Source organism: Loxodonta africana, chromosome 15 (genome assembly GCF_030014295.1).
Source record: "Loxodonta africana isolate mLoxAfr1 chromosome 15, mLoxAfr1.hap2, whole genome shotgun sequence".
Classification (NCBI taxonomy): Eukaryota; Metazoa; Chordata; class Mammalia; order Proboscidea; family Elephantidae; genus Loxodonta; species Loxodonta africana.
Window position 1 is genome coordinate 35,183,692 of NC_087356.1, and position 26,505 is coordinate 35,210,196.

General features: G+C 38.3%; 1 protein-coding gene across 6 annotated transcripts in view; it reads left to right on the forward strand.

Annotated features, from left to right (window-relative positions):
- Positions 1-607: 607 nt before the first annotated feature.
- Positions 608-26,505, forward strand: part of CTNNA2 (catenin alpha 2) — a 1,142,650-nt gene continuing 1,116,752 nt past the window's right edge. For all 6 annotated transcript variants that reach the window (XM_023552816.2, XM_010593677.2, XM_003413708.3 and 3 more), the window contains exon 1: positions 608-709. In XM_023552816.2, the coding sequence (XP_023408584.1) occupies positions 608-709 (102 nt within the window). The remainder of the gene's footprint in view (positions 710-26,505) is intronic.

The following is a 26,505-nucleotide window of genomic DNA, read 5'->3' on the forward strand; positions in this document are numbered from 1 at the left end:
ACTGAGTTGATTCTGACTCATAGCGACCCTATAGGACAGAGTAGAACTGCCCCATAGATTTTCCAAGGAACACCTAGCGGATTCAAACTGCCGACCTTTTGGTTAGCAGCCATAGCACTTAACCACTACACCACCAGGGTTTCCCTTAACCACATTAAAAAAAAAAAAAAAAAAAAAACCCACATAGCCCTCCCTATATTCTTTGATCACACCGTGTTTCACGCTGAGGCATAATTGTTGGCTGATTTGGCCATTTCTACTTTTAAGTTATAAGCTACAGGAGAGCAGGGTCTTTCTTAGCCTATAGCAGATGGGTGTTCTTACTGTATGTTGGGTGAATTAAATATTGTAGTGACAAATGGGTTCCAGGAGGTTTTGTAATACGTACAGGCACTCTCAGGAGTGAGCCCTTGCTTTTTCATCTGACACTGACGTCGCCACCTTGCCCAGTTCTGGTTTAGGTTTCCTCATCTCAGACTCCTGAGGTTGGGCCAGACAGATAATCTCCTGTTCTAAATTTCAATGGCTTATTCATTTTGTGCCCCCAAAGTAACAGTTTATTTTAGCAATGACTATTTCTAACTTATAATGTGTGTCCATAGGGAGCATGACTTCGGCAACTTCACCTATCATTTTGAAATGGGACCCCAAAAGTTTGGAAATCAGGACTTTAACAGTGGAGAGGCTGCTGGAACCACTTGTTACACAGGTAAAGAAGGCTTTGAAAACTTCTTTGTATGTTTTATCCTTTCTTTGTATGTTTCTATCTTTATATGTTTCTTTAGGAAACCCTGGTGGCGTAATGGTTAAGTGCTAACCAAAGGGTTGGCAGTTTGAATCCACCAGGCGCTCCTTGGAAACTCTATGGGGCAGTTCTACTCTGTCCTATAGGGTCGCTATGAGTCGGAATCAACTTGACGGCACTGGGTTTGGTTTTTGGTTTTATGTTTCTTTATGTTTTTATCGTGAGTATATCATGACTCTCCAAGAGAATTTAGAAATCCTTAAAAGGGAAATAATCATGCCATATGCTGATTACTGAGTATGTTTTGCTTCCTGAACTATGGACAGTTTCATTGCTCTTTAAGAGTTGATGCCTTTTAAAAATCATCTGTATGATTTTCAAAATTAAGTTGATGAGATAATTGAAGAGAGGGGCCTTAGTGAAGGGGGCCCTCATTTGCAGTAATGGATTCAACGTCTAAATAAACCATTCCTCACTCACTTTCAGATGCTAATGCACTGTTAGGAAGAGCTCTATTGAATATTTAAGAGCAAAGTATATTTATTGAATTACACTACCTTCAGTTTACAAAGCAGAATTCATCCTGTTGGAATGAGGAGACGTTCTACTTTGGTATTGTCACAGTTGCCACATTTCCACGAGATGGCTGTCAACAGAAAAAAATATCCTCAGGATATTTATATTTTAAAAGTTAATTTTCAGTGTCTCGTGAAGTATATTCTTTGCTATGTTAGTTCTGAAAGTTTTGCACATAAAAATTCCACATTATATGGTGTATCTGTAGAGGATTATAAAACCAAACTAAGTAGAAGCTCTTTGCATTTGTCTCCTATTGCCGCTATAGCACGTTACCACTAACTTAGTGGCTTATTGTTGTGGTTAGTTGCTGTCAGGTCCATTCTGACTCATGGTGACCCCGTGTGTTACAGAGTAGAACTGCTCTATAAGGTTTCCTTGGCTGTAATCTTAATGGAAGCAGATTGCCAGGCTTTTTCTTCTGTGTTACCACTGGTTGGGTCACAACATCTAGTGGCTTAAAAAAGAAAAATTTGTTATGCTAGAGTTCTGGAGATCACAAATCCTAATGTGAAGATGTTGACAGTATTGTATCTCTTCTGAATGTTTTAGGGTAGAGAACGTTTCCTAGTTTTTTTCCAACTTCTGGAGGCTACCTGTATTTCTGGGCTTGTGGCCTTTTCTCTGTCTTCAAAGGCAGCAATAGAGCATCTTCAAATCACTCTCTCTGGCCTCTTTTTCCATTGTCACATCTCCTCTTTGCCTCCTTATTATAAGGACTCTTGTGATTGCATAGGGCCCATCCAGGTAATTCAGAATTATCTCCTCATTCCACGATGCTTAACCTAATCACATCTGAAAAGCTCCTGCTTTAAATTTTCAGGGATTAGGATGTGACATCTTTGGATGGCCATTATTTAGCCTACAATGTTATGCCCTCTCCCACCCAAAGATTCATGTCTGTCTCACATGCAAAATACATTCACTTCATTCTAAGGTCCCTAAAAGTCTCAAACCACTATAGTGTCAACTCAAATCGAAAAAGTTATCTGTGTCTTATTATCTCAGAAGTCTCAAATATCATCATCCAAATCATCTGAATTGGGAATGGGTGAGGCTCCAGATATAATCCATCCTGGGGCAATTCCTCTCCATCTGTGTGCATGTGATAAATAGAAAATAAATATTCTGCTCCAAAAATGAATAATGGGACAGACATAGGATAATAATTATAGGTATTCAAGAGGGGAGAAAATGGAAGAAAAAAGGAGGCTATCTGTCCCAAGCAATTTAGAAATCCAGCTAAGTAAACTTCATTAGTTCAAGGCATGAGAATCATCCTCTGTGGCTTGAGTCTCCACTTGAGTCTGTGTCCAGTGCTGCACTTCCAGAGCCGTTATTCCTTTTTCATGGATGGTGGCATGTGTTTGCAGCAGAGTATTTTTATGAGCTCATTTACTGCCTGTAGAATTTTGTGAGTTCATCAGTTTTCATTTCATCTCTTCTTTTCCTTTTCAGCGCAAACTGGCAACGTTTCTGCTGATACAGCATTCTCAGAAATCTTGTGGGTCTCCTGTGTATGTTTCACGGATACATTCCATTAGAAATAAGGCTTCTCCTACACAGATCTTTCCTAGATAACCCTCTCTCCATTTTTTATTTTTGCTGAAATGGTTCAGGGAATCCATGAGTCACAGATCTAGTCTTTTTCAAAGAGCCCTCCTTGTGACTAAGTACATTGAGCTTTTTATCCTTCTAAACTAGGCACTAACAAGAGATTGTCCAGCCACAAACTTGGCTTTATCTCCAGACCATGCTTTCCTGATAGTGACTCTCCTAATATTAGTGTCTTCTGTAATCTGGATAACATGAGAATTTCCCAAATCGTCAAGTCCTACTTCCTTTTAGCCTAACAGTTTTTCCCTCAATTTATCTCCTTCTTCTCACATTTTGCTATAAGCAGGAAGAAGAAACCAGGCCATATCTTCAATGCTTTGCTTGGCAATCGCTTCAGCTAAATGTAAGAGTTCATTGCTTACAATTATGCTTTCTATAAAAATTGAGGGCCCAATCCAGCTAAATTTCCTGTCACAATATAATAAAAATTACCTTTCCTCCAGTTTCAAATACATGTTCTTCAGTTCTTCTGAGCCCTCAACAGCAGCTTCTTTAACATCTATATGTCTACCAAGAGTCTGTTTATGATGGTTTAGGTATTCTCTAAGGTGATGTGAATTTTTTCTACTATGCCTTACTTCCTTCTGAGTCCTCACTGCCAGAGTCTTTAATGTCTATGTTTTTAAGTTTGTTAAAGGCAATCTATGATTTTCCCATAATACTCCTTAAAATTCTTCCAGCCTCTGCCTGTTACTAATTCCAAAGCCATTTCTTTCAACACAAATAGCTTGAGAACGACTGGTTTAGGAGATACTCTGGGGCTTGAATTTGGTCTGAAATATAGCTCTGACCAAAACCCACTGCTGTCTAATAGACTCCGACTCATATTTGACCCTATAAGACAGAGTAGAACTGCCCCATAGAGTTTCCAAGGAGCACCTGGTGGATTTGAACTGCTGACCTTTTGGTTAGCAGCCATAGTACTTAACCGGTACACCGCCAGGGTTTCTGTAGTTCTGACAGACAGGCTAATAGCTGAGTGAACTTCTGCTAGCCTCAGGGTTCTTACTTCAGCTTATATACAAATACATTTAATCCTTATCATAAGACTTAAATTGAACAAGTTATTTAAAACATAGGGGCTAGTATAATATAAATGTTTACTAAACATAGTTTCCCTTTTTGATGGCCATATATTCAGACTCATGTAAGGCGTAAACCCATGTTGTATAAGTCAGTGCAAGTATATGGTTGAATTCTAGAAATAAGCTAGCACATTATTAGATTTCATTTCCCCTTTTTTAAAAAATAATTTTTCTTGTGCTTTAAGTGAAAGTTTACAAATCAAGCCAGTCTCTCACACAAAAACCCATATAAACCTTGTTACACACTCCAATTACTCTCCCCCTAATGAGACAGCCTGCTCTCTCCCTCCACTGTCTCTTTTCGTGTCCTTTTTGCCAGCTTGTAACCACCTCCACCCTCTGATCTCCCTTCCAGGCAGGAGATGCCAACATAGTCTCCAGTGTCCACCTAATTCAAGAAGCTCACTCCTCACCAGCATCCCTCTCCAACCCGTTGTCCAGTCCAATCCATGTCTGAAGAGTTGGCTTCGGGAATGGTTCCTGTCCTGGGCCAACAGAAGGTCTGGGGGCCATGACCACTGGGGTCCCTCTAGACTCAGTCAGACCATTAAGTCTGGTCTTATGAGAATTTGGGGTCTGCATCCCACTGCTCTCCGACTCCCTCAGGGGTTCTCTGTTGTGTTCCCTGTCAGGGCAGTCATTGGTGGTAGCCGGGCACCATCTAGTTCTTCTGGTCTTAGGATGATGTAGTCACTGGTTCATGTGGCCCTTTCTGTCTCTTGGGCTCGTAATCACCTTGTGTCCTTGGTGTTCTTCATTCTCCTTTGATCCAGGCGAGTTGAGACCAATTGATGCATCTTAGATGGCTGCTTGCTAGCGTTTAAGACCCCAGATGCCACTCTTCAAAGTGGGATGCAGTATGTTTTCTTAATAGATTTTATTATGCCAATTGACTTAGATGTCTCCTGAAACCGTGGTCCCCAGACCCCTGCCCCTGCTACGCTGGCCTTCAAGGCATTCAGTTTATTCAGGAAACTTCTTTGCTTTTGGTTTAGTCCAATTGTGCTGACCTCCCCTGTATTGTGTGCTGTCTTTCCCTTCACCTAAAGTAGTTCTTATCTACTATCTAATTTGTGAATACCCCTCTCCCACCATCCCACCCTCCCCGCCTCGTAACCATGAAAGAATGTTTTCTTCTCAGTTTAAACTATTTCTCAAGTTCTTATAATAGTGGTCTTATACAATATTTGTCCTTTTGCAACTGACTAATTTCACTCAGCATAATGCCTTCCAGGTTCCTCCATGTTATGAAATGTTTCACAGATTCCTCACTGTTCTTTATCGAAGTGTAGTATTCCATTGTGTGAATATACCATAATTTATTTATCCATTCATCCGTTAATAGGCACCTTGGTTGCTTCCATGTTTTTTGCTATTGTAAACAGTGATGCAATAAACATGGTTGTGCATATATTTGTTCGTTTAAAGGCTCTTATTTCTCTAGGATATATTCCAAGGAGTGGGATTGTTGGATCATATGATAGTTCTATTTCTAACTTTTTAAGGAAGCGCCAAATCGATTTCCAAAGTGGTTGTACCATTTGTCTTTATGTTTTTGGTATTGACTGTTGTCTCCAAGCCATCTAGAAGTTACTGTATTAGTTTATGCTTGCTTACTGTGTCGTAGCTGCTTGTTTTGTTTTGTTTTGGTATACCGCTATGGGTTGCTTGAGTGAGCTAACATGATTATTTTTGCCTTTGGAACTCTGGTGTCCTGTCCCCAGCTGGCTAGAGCTCTTATCAGGTATATTAGTCTAGGAGTCCCTTCAATTTTCTTGTATGAATTCAGCCCAGTTTTCTAGGTAGCTTATATCACATGTGTGCTATAGGCTCTGTCCTACAGTCTTAGAGGGGCAGGGGTGATTGGCATATATACCGGTATCTGATTGCAGCAGGGGGTCATGCTCTGAACAAGGTGGGGAGCTGAGAACCGACCCCCAAGTGTCTCTGAGGAAAACGTGTCTCTGTTCCCTAGAGTGTGCTGGAGGGTGGGTTCTGCAGAGGGACCGTGGGCACCCAAAGTTTTTGGTTGTAAGGACTGGGAGGTACCAGTTATCTTTGGACCCCTGTTGCGGGTGGCTGGGTGACCTGAGTGGAGCTACCAGTCCTTAGGTCCCTGATGTGGGTAGGTGAGGACCTTGTTTAACAGGCAAAGCAATGTCAAATGTCAAACACCCACCTCTCCACCGCACAGCTGAAATTGTTGGAGTTTGCCTACAAGGGCCTATTCTCCTGAAATAGGCCCACACAGGTCCATGCAGAAGAGAAAGGTGCTCAAGGTCCACAGACGGCTTATGCCTGGGCAAGAGCTGCTTCTAACCTGAGCTCCCCCGTTTAATGGAGCTAGCAAATTATCTTTTCCCCCAGTAGCAAATTTTTTCCTTCCCCAAGGCTGGGAGGATGGCTCTAGGTGTTCACCAGGGTCTATCTCAGGCCCATGGATTCAGCCACTGAGGCCGGCTTGGGGTTGGGGGCGGGGCGTGTAAAATATACGTAAGTACTTAGCTTTTGCTGAGAGCACGCAGTTCTCCCCAGGTTCCAGATATGTGAGTGGGCTGTGTGGCTGGTTGCTTCTCCCTGAGAAAACTGCAGCTGAACGCTAGTACCAGCACGCCACCGCCGCTCCGGGAATGGTGCCTGAGGGCTCCCCTCGATTCAGGTCCAGCAACTCTTCTCTGCTTCTAAATGGCTTATTCCTCCCTCTGCCCCTCAGTTCGTTGTCTAAGCTTGCCTTTGATGCTCAGGGCTCCCAGCTTGTCACAAATATACTCCTTTCACTTTTTTTTTCTGGTCTTTGTTGTAAAGAGGGCTCGATGGAAGCGTCTGTCTATTCCGCCATCTTGGCTTCGCCTCTTCATTTCCTCTTATTTCTTAAAATTTTCATATATTTCTATTTTGTTTTTGTACATGGCTAATCTAAGAATGCATGTGAACTTAGTAACATATAATATTAAAATAAATAACTGTGGTTTTAATATATCTTTCATGAAATTAGCTAAAATTTCTTTTGTCTGATAAAGTCAGTATATTAAAAGAAAAAATTACCCAAAGTGAGATTAGTACACTAGCTAATCCACGTTTGTCCACTTAATGTAGGAGTCTGTTTAAAACCCTTCTTGAATTTCACACAGGTGTAACTTGTCTTAATTTTCCTCTAATGTCTCCTAAGTGGTTTCTTTTTCCTCTCAGTGTTCCTACTCTAACTTATATCTATGTGTGTTTGTGTGTGTGTGCACACATGCATGTGTATTTGTGTGTATATATATTCTCTTAAAAATATGGTTTTTGAGGCAAACATTTTAATATTAACCTAACATTGATAACCCCGGAAATGAAACCTTAATGAAAGCATTGATGTGACTGGTGATCAATGGAGGATATGTAAATAAGAAAAGAAAGATGAGGAAATAGCAGCTATAAATTTCATACTACGCATTTAATGCAAAAGATGTTACTTACGGAGAAAACTAAACCAAGCTCAGATTGTATCAAACACATGAACAACTTTATGAATTGAATAAAATTCATAGCAGTGTTCAGTGATGCAGCATGTTCTTAGCTGTCCAGCAGTTCCTGGCAAGAATGGATAAGAGATGAAATAAAATTCAGAAGTTAAAGAATTCTGGATAAAATTCATTCATTGTCAGAAGAAAAATGGCATTAGTTTACCATTGATAAATATTTAAGCTTAGCCAACAGAACTTTCTCTCATTTAATAATGAAATAAATGATTGTTGCCCATTTATTTTACAACGCTGGAAGGCAAGATTCCTTTTAGAGTAATTTTACATTATTGGAATCATGAAATTGTAAATAAGAAGGGATTCATCTTAGAAAGTTGAGTTCTTAAAAAAGACTCTTCTACTTTTTATAAATTCGAAATAGTGATGATTTTAATAGGCAACATTCTGGTAATAAAGTTTATTAGGGAACTAAACAGTTTATTAAGCGACTTTATTAGAAAATTAAGAAACACCCTTGGATAACTCTTGGACCCAAAGGAAAGTTACAAAGTGCATATGAGTTAATGAAAAAAGAAGCTCTTTTATAATAAAACATACAGTCTGCAGTAAATGGTGTGTTCAATATAGAATTTTAGTTTAAACACCTTTTTTATTAAAGAAAAAGAAAAAAGAACAAGTATTCACACTAAAAATTAAAAAAAGAACATCAAAAGAAATTAGGAAGACAGAATTTAGTAACAACAAAAACTAGAATTACTGACAGAATACAAACATATAAAGGCTTAAATAAATTTATAATTTTATTCCTATTTGAAATGGCCAATGAAATTTCCTGAATACTGTCATTAAGAGAAATGTGAAGAACAGGAACATATATGATTATGAATGAGAAAGCAGAAATAACCCCAGAAAAAAAGAGAGATTAAAAGAAGCACAATAGAATCTTACATTCAACTCTTTCCAATGAAACGTGAAAACCTAGAAGGGAATGAGTTCTGAGGAAAATTTAAATTACCAAAATTTATTCAAGAGGAAATGGAAAACTGGAATAAGCCATAATATGATCAGAAGGGTGTTTAAAGACCAGTTATGGAAAAAACATCAGAACAGGTAGGTGCGTAGCTGAATATTATCTGACATATAAAGAATAGCTAATTGCAATAATACGTAAACAATTTTGACTACAGAAAAAGATGGAGAGCTCCTCAATAATATTGAAGAACCATAATTTTAATATTAAAAATGCAAGATACTTAAAAATAATTCTAAAAAGGGTCAATACTGATCTATCTCATTTCTGAATTTAAATGAAAAAAACCTGCATAAAATGTTTTTAAACAGAATCCAGCATGTATATAAAAAATAGCATATCTATACATGTATATAATATTAAATTTTTTTCAGAGATATAACGATGACTTATTATAAAGAAACTGATAAAAATAGTTTAGAATATCAATAGATTTTATCATTAGATACTAAAAAAGACAATTGGTATAATTTTCTGGTCATTTCTAATAAAAACTATAAATACGATTGGAGGAAACTTTTTTAAAATAAATGAATGCACCATATAAACTTTGAAATAGTACAGATAAAACTTTTTTTTTAATGATATGTTTGCATATCCTTAAATTTAAATGAAAATGGGGTTGTTGTTGTGTGCCATCAAGTCGATTCTGATTCGTAGGGACACTATAAGACAGAGTAGAACTGCCCCATGGGTTTCCAAGACTGTGATCGTTATGGAAGCAGACTGCCACATAGTTCTCCCTTGAAGAAGGTGGTGGATTTGAACTGCCAACCTTTCGGTTAGCAGCTGAGTGCTTAACCACTGTACCAGGGCTCCTGAGAATGGGGTCAAGTGGGCAGATATGAGATAAATACACAAAAATCAATAGCTTTCCTATATTCTAAGCAGTTAGAAGTCAAAATAGGAAAATATTCTTTTCATAATTGCAAAAAGTTATATGGTCAATTACTTTTTCCTTTATGATATGTCCACTGATTGTAATTTCATTTTATATTTGCAATTTTTATAAATGTTTTGCACACAGTTAGACCAGAGATTTCATGTGCACAGGCTTTGAAGGCAGGAAGGCTTGATTGTGGGTCTTGCATTTATGCTGATATCTTGAGTAAACTAGTTAACCTTTCCTGAAATGTAAAATATGGATGATAATAATTTGTACTTCACAGGATTATTGTAAGTATAAATTAGGTGATGCTTTCAAGTGATGAGTAGAGTTCCTGACACCGTGCTTATAGTGACACAGGTTTGCTCTTAACATCTTATTTTTCTCTGCTTGAGAAGAATAAATTGTTTGCACTTATTAGAATGTAGGTGTTACGTATAACATAGGAATTAATCTGGATATTTTTTCTAGGAAAAAAAAAATTATTCCCATTAAAAAAAAAAAAAGACGATTCCTTATTTTATTGAACCGAAGATAGCTAAAGAAGTCATTCTGAAGTTTCTGAGAATTCAGCCATCACCATGTCAGCAAATTAAGCAAAGGCCATTACAATAGAGCAGAATGGAGTTTGCTGCAATTTTAGTTATTTATTTATCTGAAACTTAAGAAATAAGACTAAGCAGCTGATAAAAATATATCCTTGATGTTTAATGAGCTATTCTAAATTGGGCTGGTGGAAAAGGGACCTCCTAAGAAAAGGAGGTAGGAGGTCTCTAATCATCCCCAGTACTGTTTTGAGTAACTTCCTGAAACTTCTAAGGTTAGAGTGGTGTATTCTATGATTTGATTATTTTAAGTTTCATTCAGAGTTAACAATTATATGAAAAGCTTAACAATTAGAAATTTATATGCCAAAAATATTCTTTAAATTTTTTAAAAATCAGTTTTATGCTTATTTTCAGAGTAATCGATTTTTCTCCCTCTTTCTATACCAATTCTTTGCAAAAGAAGACATCTGAATGTGACTCACAATAATGGTTAATTCCCTTGGTGCACTTAAAATAAAAGAATTAGAGAATTTGGAGCTGAAAACAACTTTAGATATATTTTATTTGAGATATGAGGAAACTGAGGCTCAGAGAAATGAAGTAAGTTCTGAAAATTGAGCCAGTGCCTTTTTTTCACTGTACCATGTACTCTCTTAATACAAATTTATGAAATATTTTATGTATGAATTTATCAAAAAAATCAAAGTATACAGTGAGATCTCATTGTACCACTTTTCAATTTTTCCAGAGAATATCATTATTAAGACTTCTTCCATTTATTGTTCATTCATGAGATTCAGTGATTGGTACGTATAGGTGGTTTCCATGGTGACATGACAAGGGTAAACTAAGTTGTTCATGCACCTTTGCCAAAGGGTTGAAATTGTATAAAAAGTGAAGACTGTGCTAAAGTAAATGATGTGAGTTCCATAAAGCCTTTTAATTATTTCATCAGCTTTACATATAGCATGCTTCATCTGTTTCTAGGTATCCCCCCCTTTTTTATTTGTTAATTACGTTTAGATCACCTTCCATTTGTATTTTTGGAAGGTGGTTTTATTATTGACTTAAAAAGTATTTCAGTATATCTATCTTCAATAGAAGTTTTGGTGGGTGAATGAACTTTATTTAAACCTCTGCATCTTTCTTTTCGTAATGAAGAAGAAAGTACTAGTAACAGGGTTTGGGCATAGGTAATTAAGTCGTGATTTAGGAATTTACATCTATTGTAGGAGCTTGGCTGCTATCCAAAAAGTCAGCAGTTCAAATCCACCAGCCGCTCTTTCAAGCCCTGTGGGGCAGTTATCCTCTGTCCTGTAGGGCTCCTATGAGTGGGAATCGACTTGCCAGCAAAGGAGGTTGTTGTATATATTAGTAGAGAAGCCCTGGTGGCGTGGTGGTTAAGCACTTGGCTGCTAGCAGAAAGGTTTGAGGTTGGAACCTACCAGCTGCTCTCTGGCAGAAGGGTGTGGCAGTCTGCTTCTATAAAGAATTACAGCCTTGGAAATCCTGTGGGGCAGTTCTACTCTGTCCTTATAGGGTTGCTATGAGTTGGAATTGACTTGATGGCAATGGGTTTGATTTGGATTTTGGTATACATACTCACCCAATTTAATTGACTGACTATAAAAAATTTTTATTTATTTATTTTTTGGTATTTCAAGAAAGGTGTCATCCTCTAATGTTAACATTTCTTAAATTATTATCTTTTTTTTTTTTTATGGTGGTTACATATATGCAAAGTAGTTATTTTACTGGAGGTACTTATCTGAATTGAGGTCATATGGTCGATTGTTTGGTAGTTGCTGTATTTTCCACTTCTTTAATAGAAGCTTAATTGACTAGTATGTAGTCTAGAGTTAGATTATTTCTGTATGTGAATTATGCTCAAAATTTTGATGTCTGCCACCAGATGGGAGTGATGCACTTTCTGGTATACAGCCAGTGGTTTTTGGCCCTGGTTTGAAAAATGAGTAAAGTACGGAGCCTTTTTACACAGGGGAGGAAAAAAAAAACCCCGGCCCAAATTCCAGAGTGGGCTTAAATGAGTATAAATGTGGAATTATGTATGCAAAATATGTTTATACATAGAGATTTACAAAATAAGTACAAAAAGTTACCAAATAAAAAAATGATGTTTTCAGGAATTTGATGATGTATTGCTGAAATTGGCCTATAACTGTGATGGGGACTGGTTGTCTGCTGTGTGCAGGTACTTTTTTGTTTGGAAAACACACACCACAAACAAAACACATGTGCCATGTGATGAGTTATCCACCCCCCCCCCCTTTTTTTAGGGCCAGCTACTGGAAATCCCAGCTACTCAGCACTATCGCATCACTTGGCTTTTTTTTTTTTTAGCATAAAATCCTCACAGATAACCGGCAGCAGCTACCCCATTCTCTTCCCTTCATTCCCTAGGGAAATTACTTTTAAGTAATTAAGGCATTATTACAGTTGTCGAATACAAGCTAACTATATTAACAATGGCCAAATGAACTTTTCTTCCATTGAAATACTTATTTTTAATATTTTCTAGTTTAAATACAGAGATTATTTTATGAATTCTAATAAAAGAAATTGCCTTTAATCAAAGATAAAAAGAAGTCTTAGGCTCCGTGAAATGAATGCTCTCCACGCTACCTTGATTTATTAATTTCTTGTTTGTAATTAAAAAGGGGCCTTTGGGTTTCTTCCCCATGTTTACCAAGATGCAGCTCACCAACCTTGGCTTGTTTCACATGGGGTTCACTCATAGGGATATCACAAGCTGGTGAACTGAATCTAAATTGCTTTTGTTAGAATCCTGTTTTTGCTTTCAACAGTCCTTACTCCCCTGGTCCTGAGGGTAGCTCCTCTCGCTAGTATGGAATTGACCACAGATAATTTGGAGCCTCCAAAGAGAAAGGAGCTGTGCGAGACCCTCTTGTTTCTTGAGTAAATACTACCTGCCTGACGCCCACCTTGGTATTTTGCAGGAGATCTTATTTACTCCTTGCGTCAATACTGTAAGGTCAATTTTATTTTCTTCATTTTATTGATGATAAAAGAGAGATTTAGATCACATAATAAATGGTCTAAGGTGAGACAAGGAAAGTGTGTGGGTCAAGAACTCCTAAGGAAAGTGTAGGCTGAAGATACTGAAGTGGTAAATTGTTCATCTATCAAACACAGAGAATGTGCAGAGTGAGAACGAGGGAGTAAAGGAATAAATTGGAGGTGGGGGAATGGGAGAGAACTACCGGGGTAAATGGAGGAAAAGGAGCAAGCAGAAGAGGACAGAACTTCTTTGTACAGTGCAGACTTAGTGCCTTTTTATATTTGCAACAGTTAATTCTTGTCCAAAACAGCCATTTGCTAACGTGCAAACAGGGTATAAGCGAATATCTTAACATTCAATTTGGTAAGTTAAACTAAAAACTCATTTTCCCTATTAAATGGCTAATGCATATGAATACACAAGCTTAGTAATAACTTTCTTCTATTTTTCGGTTTAGAAATAAAAGCAAGCTGTAAAAAGAATTTCCCTTTTGTATCATCAATTTCAATGTTTTAAATGGGAAAAATGGAATTCAAAACTAAATTCAAAAACGAAAGTAATTATCAGAAAAAAATAATGATTTTTTTTGTTGTTGCTGTTATGTACTCGAAACAGGACAATCCATGAAATCTTATGCATGCTTACTCAAACAATTTTAAGGATACCTGGGAAGTCAGGTTAACAAAATTGCTCACGACTATTTTGGGCACTATAGAAACGTTATCTGGAGACCAAAAAATCCATTACACTGAGCACGACTATGAAGTGACAGAATTGTATTTATTCAGGAAGCCCTCAGCTAGCAAACTAATTAAAGCTTGTCAGAGATCTAAGATAAAGGAGTGGAGCATGTCAACACACCTGCTTTTCCGTTTCTTGTCATTCCAGTGGAAGTACAAAAGGTATGTTTTATTTTCACCTAATTAAGAAGGAGGGCAGGCTAGGAAAAACAAGGACAGATTTAACCAGCTATTTTTCTTTCATTCTGAAATCAAAACTCTCAGTCCTCCTAACACTGATGTCTTGGCTTTGGCGGCACCATTCTCACAGGGCTTGTTTCCTACCCTACTGTCTGCACCTTCTCAGCCTTTGCTGTATCTTCTTTTCCTCTTCTAGGATTTAAATGTGCATGTTTTTCAGGACTTGGACTTGGGCTCCCTTTTTTCTTTCTTTCTGCTTTTTCTCCCCATGTGATTCCACCCATCCCCATGACTTTAAGTATTATCCATATGCCGACAACATTCAAATTTTTGTCTTCAATCCACACCATTCACAGTGCTATATTCTTCCATCCCAGAGTCCTCCTTGGCTCCTGTTCCAAGATCTACCCACCTCTCCCACCTCTGTTGCTAAAGTCCTAGTTCCAAACTCAAGTCCTTTTTCATGGCGGCCAGTGCAATCACCCCCTAAATCATCCCCCCAGTTCTACTCCTCTCACTTTCCATGCATTTGCTACGCAGCAGCCAGGGTGATCATTTAAAACAATATGTAACATCATATCATTCTTCTGCCTAAGACCCTGCAATTATTTTCCAGTGCATTTTAGGATAAAATTAAAACTCCTGACAATGTCTTGATTAGTCCTTGCCACAACCCTCTAGTGCTGGTGGCCCTTCACTCACAGTGCTCTAGCCATGTGAAGCATTCTTTCAGTTTCTTGGACATACCAAATTCTCTCTTGCCTCAGGGCCTTTGCACATGCTGTTCCCTCTGCATGGGATGATTGATGTTGCTCTTCTGCCTGAACGGCTCCCTGCAGCCTTTCAGCTCCTATCTTATCGTTACCCTGGTCTCACAGAGGCCTTTCTTGGCCACGCTTTAAAGTAAATGCCTTTGTCCCACCTTCCCTATGCATTATTCTTTCTTTCCAATCACTTATCACTTACCACTTGTAATTGTCTTAAGTATTTGCTTGCCTCCTCCACAAGGTGGAAAACTCCATGAGAACAAGGATATTAGCAGTCTTGTTCACACACTGACCTCCAGGACCTTGGACTTAGAAAGTAGTGATAAATATTTGTTGAGCGATTAAATAAACCTCCTCTCTAAAAAAAAAAAAAAAAGACAGTTTGTATATCTTCTTTTTGCCTGCCTCACTCTTCCAAAATTAGTAGTAAAAAGTAATTATTTGTATTTGTTTTATGAAGATGTTGACAATTATAGTAATTGTTTGTTGTTATGGGATTTGGAGCATGAAAATATTAATTAGCTTTTCAAGAGTATCAATGTTTTAATATCTAGCGACTAAACTAAGCAAGAGCATTTGGCTGTTATGTGTTGAAATCATTAATATTTTATCTTTCTAATAAAAGGCACAGTATATACATTGTTAGCATTTTGCATATGTATATAGCATAAGCATATGCAAGGAACACTTGTGGTGCAGTGGTTAAGCACTCACTTTCTAACCAAAAGTAACCGAAAGGTCTGTGCTTCGAACCCACCAGCTGTGCCTCGGGAGAAGAATGTGGCAGACTGCTTCTGTAAAGATTTACAGCCTTGGAAACCCTATGGGGTGGTTCTGTTCTGTCCTGTAGGGTCACTATGAGCTAGGATCATCTCAACGGCAGTGGATTTGGTTTGGTTATAAGCATATGTACGTGTAGAGAAAAATAATGAGTCTGTTTGCATTGCCTATAAATTATATTTATATATTTATATTTACTTGCTAGGTATTAAAAATTGATGATCTTAATTGATACTCATATTTTCTTCAGAAAAATAATCTTGCTTGACTTTGTGTTCAGTGAAACCCTCTTTCTCAATGATTAATGTCTGAGGCATTTATGGGCCTTACATTGGGCAAAATGATTTTCACTGATGTTCCTGAGGTAGCCCTGGTTACGTGGTTGTTAAGCAGTCGGCTGCTAACTGAAAGATCAACAGTTTAAATCCAGTAGCTGATCTGCGGAAGAAAGATGTGGCAATCTGTTTCTGTAAAGATTCCAAGCCAAAAAAACCAAACCCACTGCCGTCGAGTCGATTCTGACTCATAGCGACCCTATAGGACAGAGTAGAACTGCACCATAGAGTTTCCAAGGAGCATCTGGTGGACTCGAACTGCCAACCTCTTGGTCGGCAGCCATAGCACTTAACCAGTACGCCACCAGGGTTTCCCTGTAAAGATTACAGCCTTGGAAACCCTATGGGGCAGTTCTACTGTCCTGTACGGTTGCTATGAGTTGGTGAGTCTGATTCATAGCGACCTGACCCCTTATGAAGTTTCTGAATACATTATGAACTTCTTGTTAATTCAGACTGGTAGTGGAGAATAGGTACTGTACATAGCCGTTATGACTTTTTATACCACTTAGTTGACAATCAAAAAAATCTTTACTGTCAGATTTACCATATAAAAATTCAGGACATTCAATTAAATTTGAATTTCAGATTAACATTTTTTTTTTTTAGTATAAGTATTCCCCATGCAATATTTGGGACATACTTATATAAAAAATATTATTTGTTGTTTTATCTTTTCTCATAATTTCAAATTTAACTGGGCACTCTGTTTTGTCTTGCTGCCTTACTCTTGGAAACCCTGGTGGCGTAGTGGTTAAGTGCTACGGCTGCTAACCAAGAGGTCGGCAGTTTGAATCTGCCAGGCGCTCCTTGGAAACTCTGTGGTGCAGTTCTACTCTGTCCCATAGGGTCGCCATGAGTTGGAATCGACTCAATGGCAGTGGGTTTCTTTTTTGGCCTTAACTCTTGGTGGAGGCTTCGTGTCAGATTTCCGTGGAGAAGATGTCAGTGTTAAACTTTGTTGCTAGACTTCATGAAGCTCTGAGGGATGGGGGAAGGGAATAACCAGGAATAAAAGCACGGGCAGTACCTGAAATGTTACGGGTCTTAACTGCTGTATAGGCTTTCCTACCAAATAAATTATAGATGTGACAGGGATTTCAGGATGAGTGGTTTTTAGGGTCTCACCCACTTCCAGGCAGGCAGTACTCATTTTTTGGGTTGAATTGGAGGATTCTAAGCCAGCCCTAAGAATCTTTATTTGACTGTATTTAGAAGAACTTTCTATAAACTTCCAAAAATTCAGTATCCCCTGCCCCCCCCCCATTCTTTCTAGCACTGTTACAGAGCTTCCTTTTGTTGTCACAATTCTTATATATCACTTCTTTCCTTGGGAGATTTTCTTAATAATTTTATTGTGCTTTAGGTGATGTTTACAGCACACAGTAGTTTCTCATTCAAAAATTTGTACACAGATTGTTTTGTGACACTGGTTGTAATCCCTGCAATGTGTTGCCACTCTCCCCTTTCCCTTTACACTCTGGATTCCCCTTGCCCATTCATCTAGTTTTTCTGTGCCTTCTTGTCTCCTTGGCTCTATTTTTGGGCAGGTGTTGCCCATTTGGTCTTGTGTACCTGATTGAGCTAAGAAGCACATTTCTCACATGTGTTATTGTTTATTGTATAGGCTTGTCTAATCTTTGGCTGAAAGGTACACTTCGAGAGGGGCTTCAGTTCTGAGTTAGCAGTGTGTCTGGGGTCATAGTCTCAGGGGTTCTTCCAGCCTCTGTCTGACCAGTTAAGTCTGGTCTTTGAATTTGAGTTTTGTTCTACATTTTTCACCTGCTCTGTCCGGGACGCTCTATTGTGATCTTTGTCAGAGCTGTTGGTGGTGATAGCCAGGCATCGTCTAGTTCTTCTGGAAGCAGGCTGGTGGAGGCTATGGTTCATGTGGTCCATTAGTCATTTGGACTAGTATTTTGCTTGTGTTGTTGATTTTCTTCATCCTCCTTTGCTCCTGTTGGAATGGGACCAGTAGATGTATCTTAGATGGCTGCTGGCAAACTTTTAAGACCCCAGAAGCTACCCACCAAAGTAGGATGTAGAACATTTCTTTATGAGATGTGCCATGTCAATTGACCTATATGTCCCCTGATACCATGGTCCCCAGCCCTTAGACCTAGTAACTTGGTCCCTCATGGTGTTTGGATGTGTCTAGGAAGCTTCTATGACTTTGCCTTGGTCAAGTTGTACTGATTTTTCCCCTATACTGTGTGCTGTCTTTCCTTCATTAAAGATAATACTTGTCTACTCTCTAGTTAGTGATTTCCACCCCTCCTCTCTCTCAAAACCATCAAAGATTTTTTTTTGTGTGTGTGTGTGTGTGTGTGTGTATATATATGTAAACCTGTTTTTGGTTCTTATAATAGTGGTCTCATACAATATTTGTCCTTTTGCGATTGACTTTTCACTCAACATAATGCTCTCCAGATTCAGTTATGTTGTGAGATGGTTAATGGATTCATCATTGTTCTTTATCATTGGGTAGTATTCCATTGTGTGTATGTACCATAAATTGTTCATCCATTCATCTGTCGATGGGCACTTAGTTTGTTCATCTTTTTGCTATTGTGAGTAATATTGCAATGAGTGTGGGCGTGCATATGTCTATTCCTGTGATGGCTGTTATTTCCCTAGGATATATTCCTAGCAGTGAGATTGCTGGATTGTGTGGTATCTCTATTTCTAGCTTTCTAAGGAGGTGGCATATCATTTTCCATAATGGTTGTACTATTTTACATTCCCACCAGCAGTGCTTAAGAGTTCCAATCTCCCTGCAACCTTTTCAACATTTATTCTTTTCCGGTGTTTTTTTTTTTTTTTTTTGTAATGTTGGAGTGAGGTGGTATTGCATTGTAATTTTGATTTGCATTTCTCTAATGGCTGATGATCTTGAGCATTTCCTCATGTGCCTGTTAGCTGCATGACTGTCTTCTTTGATGAAGTGTCTGTTCATATCCTTTGCCCATTTTTTAATTGGGTTATTAGTCTTTTTTTGTTGTTGAAGTGTTGAAGTATTCTATAGATCATAGAGATAAGACCCTTGTCGGATATGTCAGAGCCAAAATTTTTTTTTTGTATCTGTAGGTTCTCTTTTTACTCTTTTGGTGAAGTCTTTTGATGAGCATAAATGTTAAATTTTTGGGAGCTCCCAGTTATCTAGTTTATGTTTTGGTCTTTGTACATTTTTTGTTACATTTCTTATTGTACTTATGCCATGTATTGGGGCCATAGTATTGTCCCTATTTTCTCTTCCAGGATCTGTAGCATTTTAGATTTTATGTCTTTGATCCATTTTGAGTTAGTTTTTGTATATGGTGTGAGAATGGGCCCTGTTTCATTTTTTTCTACAGATGAACATACAGTTTTACCAGCACCACTTGCTAAAAAGACTGCCTTTTCCCAATTTTGGAGCCCTAGTGGCACAGTGGTTAAGAGCTATGACTCTAACCAAAAGGTCAGCAGTTAAAATCCATCAGCCACTTCTTGTAAACCCGGGGGTGGGGGTGGGGGGGGGGCTCTGTCTGTAGGGTTGCCATGAGTCGGAATCGACTTAATGGCAATGGGTTTTTTGCTTTTTCTCCCCCCTCCCCTATTTAATGGATTTTAGTCCTTTGTCAAAGATTAGCTGTTCATAGGTGGATGGGTTTATGTCTGGTTTCTTGATTCTGTTTCATTGGTCTATGTCTGTCGTCAGGCTATTTTGACTACTGTGATTGTGTAGTAGGTTCTGAGATCAGGTAGTGTGAGGCTTCCTACTTTGTTCTTTTTCTTCAGTAATGCTTTGCTTATCTGGGGCCTCTTTTCTTTCCATATAAAGTTGGTGATTAGTTTTTCCATCTTGTCAAAGAATGCTGTTGGTATTTGGATCAAGATTGTGTTATACCTGTAAATAAAATGTGGTCTATTCTGGAGAATATTCCCATGTGCGTTGGAAAAGAATGTATAGTTTGCTGCTGTTGCGTAGAGAATGCATAGTTTGCCGCTGTTGGATAGAGTGTACCATATGTCTGTGAGGTGAAGTTGGTTGATTGTGACCTTTAGGTCTTCTGCATCTTTGTTGAGTTTCTTTCTAGATGTTCTGTCCTTTACCGAGAGTCATGTGTGTGTTGAAGTCTGCTGTTACTGTGAAACTGTCTGTTTCTCTTTTCAGTGCTGTTAGAGTTTGTTTTATTTATTTTGGAACCCTGTCATTGGGTGTGTCAATATTTATTAGGGTTATGTCTTGGTGGATTGTCCCTTTGATTGTTACATAATGCCCTTCTTTGTCTTCTGTTGTTGATTTTGCCTTAAAGTCCATTTATCTGAGATTAGTATTGCCATTCCTGCTCTTTTTTGGTCACTGCTTGATATATTTTTTCGCATGCTTTGATTTTTAATATGTTTATATCTTTGTGCCTAAGGTGTGTCTCTTGTAGACAGTGTATTGATGGGTCATGTTTTTTTTTTTTTAATCCATTCTGCCACTCTCTGTCTTTTTATGTGTGTATTTAAGCCATTTACATTCAGTATGAGTATCGATAGATATGAGTTTATTATTGTCATATTGTTACAATTTTTTTTTTTTTTTTTTTTGGTGGTGCTGATGTTTTCTTCATTCCTCTTACTTTCCTGTGCTGTGTTCTTTTTGTTTGGGAATTTTTCTTTCTTTCATTATTATAGATTTTGTGTTTACTGAGTCATTTTGTTTTTCTTTTTTTATTTTGATGAATAGATTTGTTAACTTTCTTTGTGGTAACCTTGGCATTTACCCCATCTGCCTATGTTTTAACCAGTCTTTTTTTATTTCATATCACTTTGACTTCCTCTCAATTTGAAAGTTCTATACCTACACTGTTTATTCCCCGTTTTATTGTTTTGAAGTTGTTTTCATTTACATATTGGTGTCTCTGGTTCCCTGCTTTAAGTCTTTTATCTTTGTTTTATTATTGAGAGTTCTCTCCCTACTTTGGTATCTGGCTGATGCTGTCCTGTATACTAGGCTCTGGTTGTTGTCTGATTTTGTCTATCTAACTTAAGGACTTTCTTTAATATTTCTTGTAAATTTAGTTTGGTTTTTATGAATTCACTTAATTTTTGGAAATGTCCTAATTTTGCCATTGTATTATTTGAGAGAGAAATTTGCAGGATATATTATTCTTGGGTTTTTTTGGTTATTATTCTCCATTGGTAGTTTCTTTCAAGGTTTTATATATATGTCATCCCACTGCCTTCTAGCCTGCATAGCTTCTGTTGAGTAATCAGAACGTGGTCTTATTGTTTCCTCTTTGTAAGTGACTTTTATTTTTTTGAGCTGCTCTCAGTATTCTTTCTTTGTCTTTGGTTTTGGCAAGTGTGGGCATGATATGTCTTTGGTGAATTTCTTTTGGAGTTTATCCAATATGGGTTTTGTTGAGCTTCTTAGGTGGTCAGTTCTGTGTCTTTCATATTTGTGAACTTTTCTGCCAGCGAATCTTCAACAATCTCTTTGTTTTCCATTTTTTTCTCCTATTCTAGAACTACAATCACTCGTAAATTTTTGCTTTTGATTGTGTCCCACATAATTCTTAGGTTTTCTTCATTCTTTTCACTGATTTCTCCTCAAACAAAGTGGTGTCCATGGATTTGTCTTCAGTCTTGCTGATTCCGTCTTCCATTGTTTCCAATTTTCTCCTAAAACCTCCTAGTGAGTTGTCCATTTCTGAAATTTTGTTGTTTATCTTTTGAATTTCTAGCTGCTGTTTTTGTATGATCTCTGTTTATTTTTGTTAACATTTTGTTCCTGTATTATTTTCCTTAATTCTTCTATTGCTTTGTGTATGGTTTCTTTGATTTTGGCTGTGTTTTCATTGGTTTTTCATGATTTTGTCTATTTTTCCTTGGTTTTGTCTGTGTTTTCCTTGGTCTCTTTCTGAATCTCTTAGAGAGCCCTAAATATTAGTCTTTTGAATTCCACAGCAGGTATTTCCAATGACTTTTCTTCTACCAGAAGGTTGTTTGTTTATTTTGGTTATTTGCTGGAGCTATCTTGTCCTGCTTTTTAAATATGTTTTGATATTGTCTGCGGTCTCTGAGACATTAAGGTATTATTTTCTTATTTATTGGTTGTATGTTCATTTGTTTTTTCCTTTGTTTTTGGTATGTCAGAGTGGGTGGGCCAGACGTGCTTTGCTGCTTGCTCATCTGTGGGTACGGTGGCACTCACTACCTTGTCTGGGTGAGCAGGGCAGCAGCAGGCAGGGTAAACCTGCTTCACTATGTACTGGTTTGGCAAGGTGGCCAGGGGCCTACTAAGCAGGCCCTGTCTGACTCTTAAAACCCGATATTAGTTCAGTGGTATGGGAGCATTCACAGCCCCTCACCAGATGATCAGAGGTGCCGGATAGGGAGTGGTACAGGCTTGTTTCCCAGTGTTCAGCAGCCAGTTGAGCAGCAGGAAGGGAGGGACAATCTGGGCCCAGTGTAGCAGCAGGCCTGAAAGCTGGGGGTGCTCTAGCCATGGCAGTGCTCTGGGAGCTGGCAGGAAAGGAAGGAGGTGGCATATGGGCTAGGCAGGAGGGAAAAGGAAAAGGAAGAAAGAGGGGAAAAAATGTCTCGTGGCTCAAGGGACTAGGGTGGCTTTTATTATTGACCTTGGTGGTGGGGGCTGCCAGGATAGGGGGATTCTTGCTTCTACTCACCAGAAAGGTGAGAGGTGGAAAAGCCTGTATCTTAATCATCTAGTGCTTCTGTAACAGAAATACCACAAATGGATGCCTTTAACAAAGAGGGATTTATTTTCTCACATTCTAAGTAGGCTGTAATTCCAAATTTAGGACATCAGCTACAGGGGAAGTCTTTCTCTTTCTGTTGGCTCTAGAGGAAGGTCTTTGTCATCATTCTTCTCTTGGCCTGGGAGCTTCTCAGCACGGAAACCTCCAGTCCAAAAGATGCACTCTGCTCCTGGCGCTGCTTTCTTGGCAGTGTGAGCTCTCCCTGTCTCTCTGTTCACTTCTCTCTTTTATATCTCAGAAGAGATTGGCTGAAGACACAATCCAATCTTGTAGATTGAGTCCTGCTCCATTAACATAGCTGCCACCTATCCCACTTCATTAGCATCCTAAAATAAAATAAAAAAAACCAAACCGAGTGCCGTTGAGTCGATTCCGACTCATAGCAACCCTATAGGACCAAGTAGAACTGCCCCATAGAGTTTCCATGGAGCGCCTGGCGAATTCAAACTGCCAACACTTGTGTTAGCAGCTGTAGCACTTAACCACTACGCCACCAGGGATTCCAACATCATAGAAGTAGGGTTTACAACATATAGGAAAATCACATCAATCACAAAGTGGAGGACAACCACACAATACTGGGAATCATGGCCTAACCGGTAACACATTTTTTGGGAACACAATTCAATTCATAACAGCATGTTTCTGTGTTCACTGGGTGGACTGTCTCCTATAGAAGCTCCATGAAGTTTCCTTCCCATACTTCTGGGGTCCTTGCTAACTGTGTTCCAAAATGGTAGTTGGCAGGGGCCCTCCACTCCATATCTGTCATTTTTCTGTCAGTTTCTTCTTCCATTCAGTGTTTGACCTAGTTCTTTACTCCTTCATTTGATTCTTAGGGTTCCAGAATTGACATTTGTATCTACTTAGTTTTTTTGGGTCTTTGCTGCAGAGGGATGACGTGATGCGTCTGTCTAGGGTGCTGTGTTGGTTTTGCCTTTCTCTTTTAAAGTTTTTAAGAAAAAGCAATGTAACTTGTTAGTTCTAATAACTGTCTTTCACTAAAAGGGATTTGTTTCTATTTTAAGTGATTTCTGGCAAATATTTCATCTTGGACTAATTTCCCCATGCCAACTCATGGACTTCTGGGCTGTTTTCCTCAGTGCCAGTTTAGGATTATGTATGAAATACAAATTGTTTTAATTGAGATCAGTTAACCAGCAAAGTTTGTTGACCATAGAAAGAGGCGATGCATTCCTTTATAAATCAAAGCCCTTGGACAACACACATATTTCTATTTAGCTCTGTTAGGATGCAGAGGCAAGAAGCTTCCTAATATCTTCTTTAGCTCTGAAACTGGAATTGATTTAATTGCTAATTTATAAATTTTAGATAATATCAAGAGATTATGTTAGATTGTCAAATACTTTTTCTTTCAGGGTGACTTTTGACCATTGCACTTAAAATTAAGTTTAGGTTCCTTTAGCTTTCCTCATTTCTCTTTCTTTTTACTCCAGCTGGTCTCTTGTCACTCCTGCTTAGATTTTCATCCTCACCCCAAAAAGAACTTCTTTTAATCTCTAGAACTCTGTGGTCTCTTAGTTCACATGTGCCTAGCAAATTCTTCCCTCTTTCTCTTCCCTTAGACTGGCTACCACCTGTGCATCCTTCAGCTCTCATCTTACATGTCCCCACATCAGGAAGCTTTCTTGACACCCACAAAGTTGGGCTTGGATCTGGTCTCCACTGTGCTCTTGGAACATCCTGCACTTCATCTGTCACGTATCATTTCACAGAGTTATAATTCTTGCTAGACAGAGAGAGAGAGAGAGAGAGTTTTAGCGTGCAAGCATGCTTGCTTGTGTGTTGCCTTTGTTATTGTTGATGTTGTTGTTGTTGGGCATATTTGAGTCAATTCCATCTCATAGTAATCCCATCTGACAGAGCTGAACTGCTCCATAGGGATTTCATGGCTGTAGTTTTTATGGAAGCAGATCACCACTGCTTTCTCCTGCAGAGCTGCTGGGTGGGTTTGAACCACCAACCTTTTGGTTAGTAAGTGAACCTTTAACTGTTGCATCATGAGCTCTCCTGTTGTCTTTTCTTTATTATTTATAAAACCACAAATTCTATTCTCTGTGTAGCCTTGTCTTTGTGACATAGTCTTCTTTCTCTCCTCCTCTCTGTCTCTCTCTTTTTCTCTCTGCCTCTGCCTCTGCCTCTCTCTGTCTCTGGATCTCTCTTCACTAAGGCAAGACTCCACTCTTATCTGAGCTAAAATTCCATTTTTCTGGAGAAACTCAATTGTAATTATTCCTTAAGTGACACTGTCTTTTTAAAGCATATTTTTGAAAATGTTGATGGGCTTAGGAGAATATCATTTTATTGGCCAGTGCAGTGTTTTTACTAGTAATTTTGTGCCTTATCATCCCAAGAGTATTGATAATCATTACAGTATTAATATCTGGGCTTAGAAAAATTAAAGATTAGATAAGACACTTATTTTTTTTTCTTTTTATAAGATATCCTGCAGCATGTTAGTTAAATTTAAAAATGAAAAAAATATGTAAATTACTTGTATATGATGTTATTATAAAGTACAACTATTTTTGTAAATGTACTATGGAGCCTTTTGGTAATGGCGGAGACGGTAATTTCATTCTAAACTGCAGTTTTCAATGGCTTATTTAACACGAACTCCCAGTTTACACTGTTGACCAAAACATCCCAAGCTGGTTTTAATCCCCGAAGGGAATTTTCTAAAGAGTTGAAACAAAAATCCCTTTAGCTGACTTATTGAAGCATGGTAAAAATGATTTTCTCCAACTATTAGAAGTTTCAGAGTATTTGTGGCCCGTACATTTTAAAATAGTTTTCAAACTTTATCCTTCATGTAAGCATCTTTCCCAGAAAGGACAGGCACAGTAGTTAATAAAATATTCAAAAATGTAAAATAGCTAAACATTATAGAAATTGAGATTTTAATTGTGCAAAATCTCTTCTCATTCAATGTGGTACATATCTGACCCCTTTGGTAGACCGATATGAAAAGATACCAAATTTAGATTATTTTCTTTTGCAAACTACTGTACATCAATAAGTACTGTGTGAACAGCAGAATTAGTGACTGATGCTGAATTCATGGGACTATTTTTGGTCTTCTCATTTGTATTTGTTGTCTTCATTCTATTCATTATCAGCTTTTTACTACTCTTTTGAATACTCACAAACCACGGAACTCTGGTTGTTGTAGTTTGTATGTACTTACTGGAATTGTCATCACTATTCAGAGAGTCATAGATAATTAGACACACTCATTATTAGAATGTTTGATAACTGCTGACACAGGAGATTTTCAGATGTTATCTCAAGACTGAGCTAGACAGCAAAGCTAGAGAGCAGTGTCAGGATCAGGTTGGAGAGGACATACCTTCAGGAGTAAGAAATACTTGATATTAGAATAAGAAAAATGTTCTTTGTAAGGAGTATCGCTAAAATTGCTATAGTATAGTTTGAATACTATGGCAGAGACCAGTGAGCTGTTTGCCACAACTGTTCCCTTTTATCTCTGGGCTCAAAACTTGACTAGTTACCCCAGCCCCACTTTAGGTCGGTGAAGACATGGAACGTGATGGTACAGATGCATGCCTTTCCCAGGCCTGGACCATCAAAGCCTCCTTTGTGTTTCCGTGGTCTTTCCTCTTCTGAAGTTCAGTGCAGATGAGTACAGTGACCGCTGAAACCACATGTTGAAGCTGGTGGAGTTAGAAGACGGAAGGAGTCTGGAGTCAGCACTTCGAGTAACCACTCCTGTATGGGCCTGGAACGGGTATTCCAAGTGGTGACACTTGGCTTGGGTATAGAACAGGGTAGGACATCCATTTTGCGCTTAACATCCAAAATCTTTTGTGTTAAACCAGTGAAATTCTGAGCATATTTGTTACAGTAGCTAGCATTAGCTAGCTTCTATTAGCTAGTTTCTGACTTATAGCACTGGGTGGTTTTGTTTATAGTAGTATA